Here is a 13,819-nt window from a genome sequence, read left to right on the forward strand (position 1 = left end):
ATAGGTCTTATGATGATGCCTCCATTATCCTTGATTGGAGTTTCTCTTGGACCTACAGTATGTCATCTTCCCTTTTGTTATATTGCCTGCAGCTACATTGTATATCATGATGTACTATATGTATTCCAACATGGAGCAAAGGTGCTTAGGAGACACTATATCAAACTCTTATGAGAATTGGTGTTTCATGTATAGAGGCCTGCCAAGTTTGAGAAAACATTCCCTTGAAATTTGCCTGAAATCCATGACGATCCATCAGTCCCTGAGATGGGCTAATGTAATATGGTCTCGGCAGAGGGGAATATATTATAACAGTCCAATCATCACAGATGCTGGTCCTGTGGCAAGGATGTTACTTTTGGGGCCTCATATATAGACCATATCTCAAGTAAAAAACCAATTAGAGGATATGATCTGCCTCATAGGTAAGCTCTGAAGCAATGGAGGCCATGGAATCATTAGCTGCATCTGTTTAGAGTCATTTCAGCATGAATTTTGAAGCTGCCTAATACCAGAAGCCTCCTGACCATTCAAAATGAGATACATACCCTCATAACTGACAGTTATAATTAAACAATAAAACTTTTTCATATCAAGCCAAGACTAGAAAACAGTACTTATATTGATAATTAATACAGTGGTACCTCGGGTCATGAACGCTTCTGTTCATGACCAATTCGGGTCACGAACAGCTCTGTTCGCAAAATTTTGCTTCCGTTCGCGAACGCCGGATCGGGTGACGAACAGGGTCCGCGGCCATTTTCCCTCCTGTGATACATGGTTGTGGCTTCCTGTAGGGAGGGGGACTCTCCCTCCAAGCAATAACCGCCTCCCCACCTGCCTTCCTGTCCTCCATGCCAGAAGTCGCGTCGAGCAAGGTTAGCGTTCTCTCTCTTAGTACTGTATTTTGTTTCATATTTTTGTGGTTTAAAAAAAAAAAAACATATGGTTCAGAATGGATTAACTGTAATTACATTGAACCTTAAGGGAAAATTTGATTCGGGACGCGACCAAAATCGGGTCGCGACCAAATTCGGAGGAGTCAGAACGGATTAACCGTATTTACATTGAACCTTATGGGAAAATTTGATTCGGGTCGTGACCAATTCGGTTCGTGACCAGAGTCGCGGAATGATTTAAGTTCGTGAACTGAGGTACCACTGTATTTATGTATTATTTATTCATTTACATTACTTGTATGCTACCCATTCCCATAGGCTTTAGGTGGCTAACAATGTAAACATCTAAAATATCCCAGAAAATCCTAAGTACATACAAGCATAAAAATAAAAAATAAGCGACCCCACCTTCCAGTTAAAGAGTACTTGTGTAAGACAGAACAGATAGGTCTTCAGAACTTTCCTGAGGCCTAGGAAGGTTGAGGCTGATTTAATTCCCATTGTGAGGTAGTTCCAAAGAGTGGGGCCATCCACTAAGAACATGCATCAGGTGACAGTCCCATAAAGATGGGACTTGGAGGGAGTTGACTCTATTTGAACTGTTTGGACAGGTAGATGAATACAGGAGAAGATGGTTCCTCAGATATTCAGGTCTGGAGCCGTATAGGGACAACCAGAACCTTGAATTTCACCTGGAAGCCAATTGGAAATAAATGCAACTCTCAGAGCAGTGGGGTCTCCTGAGTATATTGAGATACACCCATCACTGCCTAGGTCACTGCATTCTGCACCAGTTATAGCTTACAGATGTTCTTCAAGGGTAGTCCCATGTATAGCACATTAAAGTAGTTGAAATAGGAGGTGACTAGGGCATGAATGACTGAGCAGGGTATCTCAGTCCAGGAAAGGTCACAATTAGCACATAAAGGGTAGCTGCTCAAAAGCCTTTCTAGCCATAGATGCCACCTGTTCCTCAAGGAGGAGCTGTGAGTCTAAAAACTCCCAAATGGAGCAGGGGTGCACAACTCTGTTCAAAGTGAAAGAAGGAGCATCCTTGGAATAATTCAGGGCACAAACCAAAAGCCACTCCATCTTGGAGGGATTTAATTAAAATCTGTTCCTACCCATCCATACATGACAGCCTCTAGGCAATGAATCAGCACGTCCACTATCTGTATGGTCTGGGCATGAGAAGTACAAATGGGTATCATCAACATATTGATGATACCAAACCTCATGTTGGCAGATGATCTCAACTAGTGGCTTCATATAGATATTTAAAAGGATTGGAAAGAGGAGATCTGTCTCCATAGAGTTGAGGTATCCAATTGGATTTCTCTTCTCTAACCACCACTGATTGCAGTTGAACTATCAGGAAGAAGAACCATTGCAAAATGGTGTGGTCCCCCCCCCCCCCCCAAAATGGTCAAGAAGGATAGCATGGTTGATGATACTCAAAAGCTGCCAAGAGATCAAGGATCCAAATAATCTGCTTCTTCTAGCATCCTTTGCAGTTGTACAACCACTACGTTCTCCACAACCTTCGCCCTTGCAAAAAAGGAAGTTAGTTGCATCAAGTTAAGGTTTCTTGAGCAGGGGGTGTCCCACTGTCAGCATAAATCAGTTTCATCAAATAAATTGGCATCATGCCAATTTAGTATTCATTTTACTGCAGTAGTATATAAGTGAAACCTGTTCTGAATTTTTGATAGTTTCTATGGGCATCTATAATGGGATCCATTTCAAGCAACTGCAGAAGAAACAAAAACAATAAACGTACTTGGTCCCCTGATAAATATATTTAGAAACATTTGTTGCTGTATGATTTTTTGAATCACCAGATTGGAATCCAAATAAAATCTAACAGTTGGTTCATAGACATGCCTGTAAACAGATAAGTGATGCTGTTTCAAAAAGCAGTATTTTCAGATTGAGTTCATTTTTTATTCTTTGTTTCATACAAGTTTTACTCCTGCTCCATAGAATGGGGTACTGCTACAAGTGATAGTGATATAGTGCATGATGACATAATATAATGGATTGATTATATATATTTAATATCTGTATGGAACTTGATGGAAGGGTGCCATTTATTTTTTCAGCATTACCCTCCTGAAATGACTCTGGGAACTGCCATTTACAGTCGTCATCATGCAGTCTTGCTTATTCAAGCCGCTGTTTCAGTTGTTTCCTTTAAAATTAAAATTAAAATAACAGAGAAATACAACTTTTAAAAAAGAAACAGTATGCGCCTAAACATGATTCACGTATAAGTCAGTGTATAATAAATTCTTCACAAATATTGCTATACTAACAACTTGGTTAATATTAATATTATGGGAGATATAATCTATCCTTACATAAACTCTTTGAGGTGATCTTCTTAGGTTTACTTATATGGACTTTCTCAGTGTAACATTTGCTCTTCATTGTTCAAAACTAAATTTCTTTCTTCTAAATTTCTAGGTAATTCCTCCTAAGGAATGGAAGCCAAGGAAAAGTTATGATGATATTGATGATCTAATGATTCCAGCTCCCATTCAGCAGATGGTTACTGGTCAATCAGGTCTCTTCACTCAATACAACATTCAAAAAAAGCCAATGACTGTGAAAGAATTTAGGCTACTTGCTAATAGTGACAAGTAGGTATATTCATCCCATACTTTGTTATATACAGGTGTACAATCTGCAGTATTAAAATTATATTTAATTAACTCTATTTGTTGTTAATTATATTTAGATTCAGTCAGATTTATTTTTTCTCCTATCCTGGCCTCATCTATTTTATAGAGCCCCTCCATAAAGGCAAAATAGGGCGCTTGGTTGAAAAAAGATGTTCTGTTTGTGACCTGTATATCTGTCCTTTGGTGCATTCAGACCCTTTACCCTTTAAATTCAGAATAAATGACTTATTTATTGTTCTTTATGATATTTAGTAAGTTTCTTGATTAGGAAGAATAAATTAATAGAGGCTTACTGCTTAGTTATCTAAGCAGTTTATTCACAGTAAGAGACAGTTTAGGAATGACACTTCGTGATAAGAAAGGATGTGAGATGGAACATTCATTTATCTTTCTACTCAGTATATGATTGTTAACAAATAGTTTTCTTGCATTATTTCAATATTTTTTCTTCTTTCTTTTTGCATTTTATCCCAGTAGCATAAAGCTATTTTCTCAAGGTAGTACTGTTTGTTTTCAGAATGTTAATTTTAGAAGATATTTTGGTTTATATACTATTTTTTAAAAATCAAAATATTTTACAACAGGGGTTCTCAAATGTTGTGGTGCCATGACTCCCTAAAATAATAAGTAAATTTATGTGGCCTTCTTCTATGGATAACACTGTTGGATTGTCCAAGCAGAGTGGAAATGAGGTCTGTCAGTAGTCCTGTTGTGTTTGTATAAGCCAAGCTTTCACACCCAAAGTAGAATTTGCTTGTGGCACCAGGGCCCTTCCTTGGTGGCCTTTGTGCTCACAGCAATAACTCTTGTAATAATCTCAACCTGCTCCCAAATGTTGCCCAAGGCCACAACCAACACAACCAGGATTGAGGTGCTATTACCTAATCTCAACTTCCCTCTTTTCCAAAGGCAACTAAACAATTTCTTGTGCTTCTTCCAGGAGGGCATCTTGCTACGTTGTGGGGCTGAACCTATATACTCAGCCCAGGCATGCCAGACACACTGGGCTTCCTTTGTTTCTACAAGAAGTAGAAGAGGCACAGCAGTCAGGCTGCCTGTGGTAGACGTGCAGGCTCAGCTCCAGGATCCAGCAAAATGTCCATCAAGAAGAAGAAGAGGAGATGTTGATTGCTCTGGATCTTTGGCCCTTTTTGGAAGCTGCTTTCCTTATTTCTACTTCTTATAAGCATAGACGCTTCTTCTACCTGCTGGAAACTTCTGATTGAACTATGCTCTCCCTCCTCTTTGTACCTCTAAAGTGATCTCACCTTCTACTCCCTTTCCCTCTCACTGCCCCACATCATGACTCTCCAAGATTGACATTTACCCCTGTTTACCCTGCAATGCCCCACTTATACTCTTTCTAATTGGTATGTATTTTCTCACTTGCATGGTTGGAAGTAAGCTTCTTTATTTGTGTAACACTCTATTCAGGCCAGAATCCTAGGGACACTTTTATTAATCCTACTAAAGGATGAATTGATGATGTTGGCTTCTTTTTGAGAAAGTTTGCTGTCAACCTAGCAGCAAGATTGCACTGTTCTTCATGCATTTCTTTGGAAGTCTGTCTTCCACTGCTAGGGCTTCCTCCTTGGTAATTGGCCTCTCTTTTCCAAATGCAGTTCCAGAATACAATTGATTGTTGAGGAAGGGACCCCAGCTAGATGGCTCTAATCCAAGAGAGACGTTTGCAACCATCTTCTTTTTTTAGGTGGAGAGATGCTGTACCTGGAGATCTGCCAGTCTAGCCCTCCAGATCCTCTTTCTGAGTCTGTTACTGGTACAACTTAGCCTGTTATTAGCACAGCTTAGCTTATTCCAAGGGAAGCAAGTGGCTACCCTTGGAATAGGGGGAAAGTGAGACTAGGCAAGAACATCTTGATCCTAGCCAGGTTGCCTTGGGTGGCCCTCTGGTTCTCTGGATGGTTTGAAACACCATCTGCACAAACACAATCAAAGGAGAGCCATGGCATTTGCATCCAATGCCCATCCAGTCCAGTATTTACTAGCAATTGGCTGAATACTACCTGTATTCAAGCAGAATAGGAGTGAGTGTGACTTGTCTCAAATTTGCCCCCCCAGTAGGTTGTGATCCCCACTTTGAGAATCCCTGCCAGTAGCAATTTTAAGACAGCTTTCTAATGATTTTGAAGCTCTGAGTTCTATAACAAATTTTCAGAAAAAGTAAAACTAGTTTAACTACATGAAATACAGATGATTTCAGTGAAGCCCTGAAAAGAATTCTTAGTTAAATAGGAGTAAGTACGTTCTGTTATTTAAAGGAATTGTGGTAGTGAAACTGGCTGGATCATGACTAGAGGATAAATTTGAAAGATTTAACATGTTGGCAACTGAACATATTTCCATGGTTTATGTGGTTTGATGATTGAGGTATCTAAGTCCTCAGTTACCTACTAAGACAATTCTGTGGAGTGCTTTAAAACTAAAATCAACCTCCTCTTTACTGGTGTCCAGTGTACCGTCTATGTGTTTTCATGAAATATGTTTCAGTTATGGTAGTCTGAGCATGTGGACAAGGTTCTTGCAGCTATATAACTGCCCTTTGCCTAACAGTACTAATTAGAACTGAGGGGTGGGCACATGTATCATTGTATGCTGGAAATGTACTCACTTAAATGGCAGACATACAGGCTGTAATGGTAGATAGTAAATTACTTGCATTCTCCTAAAATAAGTAAATTATCAGCTGGATACTTCTGTATAAGGAAGATGGAACGGCAGACTAAGAGAACTTGGAGAGAGAGGTGAAGAGAGTGGCAGTTGACAATTAGACAAAGAGAAAGGGAAATTAAAACTCTTGTCAGGCAGATAATTTTTACATGGGAAACCAAGGTTGGCAGTCCATGGGTCACATGAGATCTTTTAAAGCTATCTGTATGACTTGCAGTAGATGCTGCTTCCCTGTATCATGGTTTCAGTTCTCTGTTGATTGGTGCTTTATAGGGAGCACTTTCACACTGGAAAGCTGCTTGGTATAGTACATGCTGATCTATGATCTGTTGGCAGCCTAGGGAGAAGATTGGTAGATATCCATTCCCAACTGTCATCTGGAACTCAGGAAACTGGTTTCTTCACTGGTAGAAACAATGAATGTTCCTCTTCTTTCCAAGTGATCTGAGTAAATTTTGCTATTTTGCTGGAAAAAAAGATTACTGGAAAGAGAAAAAACTCATTATTTCCTTCATCCTTTCATCAACTATGATATCTGGTGTAGCATCTAGTATTTCAACTAGTGGTCCTTAGGAAAGAAAAAACTACCCACCCCTAGGTTGAATTTTCATTCCATTTTTTCCTTTTATGCAATGTTTGAAAAACAATTGTTTGTTGTTAGTTTTATAAGCAACTGTTAGCAATAAAATGCATTTGAAACAAGGTGTATAACATCAAAATAAATAAACTTTTATTAGCTTGGAGATTGAGTTACTTGTGGAAAGTTGATACCAACTGGTAGAACAAGACTAAAAATGTTTCAATTTTTCAAGAATATTAATAGGCAAACACATATATGTATACACATAGACAAAATACATACACACAAAGTGTTCTTTGTTAATCTAAGGTTTATTTAAATGTTTCCTTAGTTATACAAGTAACAAACTATTTATATAATATATAAATACTAGCTCTTTGTAACTATTGTCTTTTTCACTTTTTCCTTTACAGATATTGTACTCCAAGACATTTAGATTTTGAAGACTTAGAACGTAAATACTGGAAAAATTTAACTTTTGTGGCACCAATCTATGGAGCAGATATTAACGGAAGCATATATAATGAAGTAGGCATACTATTTTTATTTTCCTAAGCTATCTGATATTATATCATTTTCACTACAAATAAGAAATATAAATTGAATATAACTATGGTCCATTTCTTTTGAATGCAGGTATATTTTATGAGATACGCTTATAGCCTGTATCCTACATTTGGATGTTTTTAATGCAAATGAGATAACTACAAATTTATGGTAAAATAATTATTTAGCAATATCTGGCAACATTAAAGCTCTAATGGGTCTTAGACGTTATTTTGTTTTCTTTGAAAGGAATAGGCTATATAATCATTTCCATCTGATTTCATATCTCAGTAATCATCTATATGTTGCATAAGTGGCAGATATCTCTAAAATATTTTCTTTGTGCCTTCAAGTCAATCATGACTCCTGATGACTTCATGGACAACTCCATGCAGTTTTCTTGGCAATATTTTTCAAATGTGGTTTTCCATGATCTTTTTCTATGACTGTTATTAGAGTAGTTAAAGAGATGGAATAATAATGAGAATTTGGGTTAAAAAGTTGGCAGAAAAAGGTAATGAGAAAAAATATAAATGGAAAGCATATGGGAAAGTGATATTACATTACTAGTAGGACTCTATGGATGTCTTATCAGAAATGTCACACTTCTCAGGTAAATGTAGCCACATGGAAACTGAAAAGGAGCAGATGGATGGTGTAAATAGCCAGTTCCTTCCAGGCTGAGTAAAAAGTATGTCCTGACACCTGTACATTTTGGGATATTCTAATCTGAAAAGCACTTTGCACTGGTCTATTTCTTTATCAGCCACCAGATGGTAACCTTGCACAAGGATAGATTTCATGAGTATTATGTGCTATTACTGAAATCTCTTCTAAATATAGAATCGTAATCTCTCATATTTATTCATGTTAGGGATTTTCATATATTCAGCAAGGATGGATGAAATAGAACCTGTTTAGAAATGAGGCAATGGAAGGAAAGAGTTCATGGTTTGGAAGGAAAGAGTTCATGGTGAGTTCATGGAACTCACATGAAACCGTATGTGGATTGTGTTATCAAGAGTAAAAGCAATGCAGGTATCCTAAGGGAAGTTACTTATTTTCCACAATATATGAAGACTATTATTTTATGAGGCTTCTATTTAAAAAAAATGTGGCCAGAATATATGCATTTACTCTGGTATTATTTAGTATTATGCTGTAAGAAGGCTTTGAATTCTTAAGACAAACTGCAACCTCTGGAGCTAATAAACTCATTGTGATTAAAATGGTTGTGGTCCAACAAGCTATTTAAACTTAAACAATGTCTTTGTTTTACATTTTTTGTTGAATAGACATTGCAAAACATACTGGGAAAGACTGTAGCTCAGTGACATATTACATGTATTGTATACCAAAAAAAATCACCATTTCAATCTGCAACATCTCCAATTGGGCTCAGTAGAACTGACTGTGTAAATCAATGGTGTGATTTGGCATAAGAGCCTTATGATCTTTTCAACTTGGTTGTACTTTTCTTTTAACGGAAAACAACCTTGTCAGTAAAAATTAGAGGGTCAAGAGAGTCTTCCATACAGTTTAATTTAAACCAGCATCTTAGCCGACAGATTCTCAAATGTGTCTCTGTAAAAGAAGGACCAGCTACTAGACACAAGACAGCATTTGACATACAATATGAGATATAAAAGATAGCTCTTATAAATTTATTCTGGATTGCTTCTGAAGCACTTAAGACCATATATGGCTGTGTGCCATAAAGCAACAGGCTCAGTAACTTGAGCTTAAAGAGTGTTACTGCTGGAGGGACAAAGTTATCACTGCAGCTAGCAAATCAGGCTGTAGCATTGGACAACTTTTGTTTGATTCTTCCATATTAAGATAGATTACAAAATGGCTTCTAAATATTTGAAGAAATTTACTATTCAGTACTGATATTGCCTTCTTCCAATTATGCTTACAATTGCTACATCTTTTAGTAAACATGACGACTTTAGTTTTGGTATCATTAATGTCCAGGGATTTTTTGCTGTGGTACATTGTTAGAACCTGCAAACTCCGCCTTAGGCCCAACTCGATCAGCTTAGCATAAATATTTTTTATTGGAAAAAAATCTTTGACAATGGGAGTGGTTGATCTCTGTTATTCTTTCTTTGCCCCTGATTTTTAGTAAACATTTACAAAATTGTGTGGATATTAATACCATACAGGCATTTTTGTTTTAAAGCTTGTGCTCTTGCCTAGATCTGGAGGTGCATGTGTATTTAGGAGACAGCTATAAAAAAGAACATTAAATAGCCTGAATGACCTTCTACTTCTCATGCAGGGGCAGCTTTTTATTTGAGGCTTATGGCATGCGACCTGGTCATAAATGCAAATAATAGAACACATATATTTCACATTCCTTTTACTTTCCTATAATTGCAATAGTATACAATGTGCACTCCACTTGATTATGCTATAACTGTAGATAATTCTGTGCTGTAGTCATTACTATGTGGTCATAGAGCAGTGATTGCTTGTAGAAAATAATATGAATGAACACTGTCTTGGCTATGAAAAGAGTGCCAGTGTAGATTTACATAAGAACTATTGGTACTATTTGCCTAGTGAGACAGACAACTCAAATAAGGACTTGCTTAAGTAACAGGTGATATAACTTTGGAATTAAATATATTTACACTGTTTTTATTTAAAACATTTTTATGCACTCTTCAGTCAAAAATAATTCTGATTGGCTTACATATGAAGAATAAAATATTAATACATTCCTGTGTGCTGGTTTACAATGTCAATAATATAACACAAGAAAGAAAAAGGTCATAAAAATAAGAAATATATATCAGGTATTCAAAGAAAATAGTGCTTATAATGAAAAGCTGACATGGCAACATTTCAGATAGAGTTGTCGGCTGGTCTTTTAATAGAGCTGATAGAATGGCATTGGTTTCTCTCTCTCCCTCTGCTACAACTGAACTTTCCAATTTTGGTATGGAAACCACTTTGAGAGTTTTGGGTGAATGACAAATAAACAAGCAATGTATTGTGAAGTACATCTTTAAAGCAAAAAAGTTAACCTTGAAAAAATAATCCTGACTATGTTGTCAGGATTATAGGGTTTTTTATGGAGTGGCTGAGATACTTTGCTTCTCTATTAATGTGTATTTTAGTACCTTTGACATTTTCCAGATTCTTTACTTCAAATAGTATTTGTGGTTTGCTTTGTGTTCTGAGGAAAGTATTCTAGTTGGAAAGACTGGAACCCTCCAAATCAGAAGAGGAGAAGGAGTGGCATTATATGCAACATTTGTCTTTAGCAACTAGTTAACTCATCAAGACTTCTTTTCACTAGTGAGAATTTGCTCAGAAATTAAGATGTTCCATGAAGAATTTAATGTATTGGCCAATGTTTTAGGGCAAAGGTTCCCAAGCTTTCTTGGTTCACAGTGCCCTTAGTGCTTCAGTAATTTTTTCATGGTGCCCCTAGGCCAAAACTATGAACTATCTTGAGCTAGGCGTTTGTGTGACCTGTGAATCATGGTTTTAGTGAAATAAGTTCTTATTAATACTTTAAATAGTAACTACTGTTGTTTAGGAGATATATTATTTTAAAGATTCATTTCAATTCATCTTTTGCCCCTAATCAAGAAATCACTGATGAGGTTTATGTCATAAGAAAATTATTCTTTTATGTTTGTTTTATATTTGATTTATTGATCAGCTCTGTTCATATCTGTTTTTCAGGATGTAAATGAATGGAATATTGCTCGTCTCAATACCATATTGGATGTTGTAGAAGAAGATTGTGGAATCTCCATTGAGGGAGTCAACACTCCATATTTATATTTTGGAATGTGGAAAACAACATTTGCATGGCATACTGAAGATATGGATCTCTACAGTATTAATTACCTCCACTTTGGGGAACCAAAATCCTGGCAAGTTAACTCTTTTATGAGTGTGTGTGTGTGTGTGTGTGTATGCGTATATATATAGAGAGAGAGAGAGAGAGAGAGAGCGCAAAATAGTCCTTGGTTTTGGAAGATTAAAAATATGAAGAGCTGTAATATTAAGTCTGTTGCTAAAAGCAGATACAGAAACACCTTGTCAACAATTTGTAAGTCAACTAGAGTCTGAGATTTGTGAGGTAAGGAGTATACAAATACGGAGCTATATTGCATGAATAAAGTTTCTGGTGTCGTCTCTGGCATCTTTAAGAAAGACAATAATTATTGAATATAATAAGAATGATGTTGCAGTATAAAGAATATGTTATTTGCAGAGCGAAGACATGTTACTTGTTTGGAAATCTTTACTTTGTTTCAAAGATTTGGGTTAGAGCGATGGGAAAAAAGTGGAAAAAGGAAACTAGAAGTGAGGTCAGCAGTGTTATACAAAGTGCAGAAAAGGGGTGAGAAATAGTAAGCCAAAGGGATTGAGGCATGAGAAAAAGAAGAAAACAAAGCAAATCTAATTTACACAAATGATTCATAATACCAACCCATACCATTCTCTCTTTGCAAATCATCCATGCTTTCATCACACTATATGCTTACTCCATTTATTGTTTTTTGTTATTTAAACATCTCCATTCATTTTGAAGATCTCTTCAATTCTGTTCTTCAAGATATCGCTATCATTTCCATACAAATATTTCAGCATTCCCTCTCTATAGTTTCATCCCAAATTATTTTATCATTTTTATTTTGAATTCAGTTAACTGTGCTGGAAGCTCCTTGTTTATCCCTTTTCGTCCACTTCCAATTTTGTATTTCCATAAAAATTGGTCAGCTTTTTCTTCTATCTCTTTTAATCTTATGAAGATTTCATCTATATCTTCTGCTTGGTTGGGTGGTCTGTAATACACACCCGCATTAATCTCATTATTGTTTCTTTTTCCCTTGATATTAACCCATATGCTTTTGGGAGTATTTTCATCATTGGTATCATGAATTTGTGATATAGGTGTAGTCATATTTTATGTATAATGTGACCCCCCCTCCTTTTGTTGGGTCTGTTTCTTGAACAATTTATATGTAGCAACTTGTAGTCTGTGTAAGATCTGAATTCAGGGTAGTCGGTTAGTGATTGGACATTTCTTGGACGGATTGATAAATTGTTTCTGGGAATGGTGTTGTTTCTGTTTTGATTAGTCTGCCTTGTCTGGTTCTGTGTGTGGCCTGGAGAGCCAGAGAATTCCTAGAAGCTTGATGTTCAAATAAATGGGCCATCAACAGATCAATGGAGCTGGATATGATCTACTACCCAGTTAAGCTCCTGATCCAGCCACAGCAAGGGGATGAGGTAGACTAATCAAAGTACTCAACATTCTGTGGCCTCTGGGCTTCCAGGGGAAGATGGTGGACTGAAGACATCTCTGCAGACAAGTGGAGCTGGCTTTTGCAGGATTTTACAAGGGAGCCAAAGCAGACTGGCCCCTACAATCCTCCCTGGATCAAAGAGAGAGACACGAGATTGCTCAAGCTGTTTCTCCTTATGGTTGTTCCTGTTCCTCATGAAGAGGCTGCAAGACAGCGATTTTGGGTGGGTGGGGGAAACTGGGAGATGGGGGAATTTGTCATCTTTGCTCCAGCTGCAAACAGAGCCTTTCAAAGGACTGTAAGTTTGTGCACTTCCCTTGCTAACTATTTTTGGAAATTGCCTATTAACTGTTTCAAAGAAGTTAGACACCTGCATAGTGACAAGGCTGGAAATACTGGGTGAGTGCTTTCATTCCTTGATATAAGACTATGAAGATCTATTTTTATAATTTTTAAGAACTTAAACAGCAAAAAGTTAATACAAGGTTTTGGCTACAGAAAGTTTTAAAGGTTCAGAAAACATTGGAGTTTTGGACTTCGAACATTAAGACTTCGAAATTAATTTAAAAAAAATAAATGTATGTCTGCGGCAAAGAAAAATTGTTTTTGAGATTGAAGTTATAAGACAAGCAACTTTTAATGATGTTTAGAGACATCTTTGAAGAACTGCATAGAGACCTGCACCATGAAATGTCAGTTATGCTGTGTCTTCTGGAGAACAGTTTGTTCCCAGATGAAGATGTTACAGAACAAGATATGCAGCAAATTTACTTGAGGAAAATATGAATGAGACTCTGAATAAGAATCTATCATCAGACATAGAGAGAATACTGGATGAGTTTTTAAAAATGAAGAAAGAAATAAAAATGATAATCCCAGAGAACAATTGGAATAATTTCCTGTGTTGGATTTATAAAAGAGAATACTTAAAGGGCTAAAGAAATTTGTGACAAGGATAGTAATCATCTGAATGGATTACAGAGAAAGACTGCCCTGTGTAGAAGAAAAAAGGACTACAAAGTCAGTTTATTCAACCAGGGATAAAATGGGATATGTTGTTATTCCGGGTAGTTCTTTCTGGATTTATTGATAGAAAAATGTGGTATACAGGATTTGCTTATATTTAATATTATGTAAAAG

The 13,819-nt window shown here is 36.7% G+C and overlaps 1 protein-coding gene across 7 annotated transcripts in view; it reads left to right on the plus strand.

Annotated features, from left to right (window-relative positions):
• KDM4C (lysine demethylase 4C) overlaps positions 1-13,819 on the plus strand; it is a 254,503-nt gene that overhangs the window by 22,221 nt on the left and 218,463 nt on the right. For all 7 annotated transcript variants that reach the window (XM_088129849.1, XM_088129852.1, XM_088129854.1 and 4 more), the window contains 3 exons: positions 3,366-3,541; positions 7,268-7,382; positions 11,103-11,296. In XM_088129849.1, coding sequence (XP_087985975.1) covers positions 3,366-3,541; positions 7,268-7,382; positions 11,103-11,296 — 485 coding nt within the window. The remainder of the gene's footprint in view (positions 1-3,365; positions 3,542-7,267; positions 7,383-11,102; positions 11,297-13,819) is intronic.

The sequence above is a fragment of the Python bivittatus genome, unplaced genomic scaffold, assembly GCF_059951505.1.
Source record: "Python bivittatus isolate LINGU-HERP-01145 unplaced genomic scaffold, Pbiv_v1 ctg000850_np1212, whole genome shotgun sequence".
Taxonomy (NCBI): Eukaryota; Metazoa; Chordata; class Lepidosauria; order Squamata; family Pythonidae; genus Python; species Python bivittatus.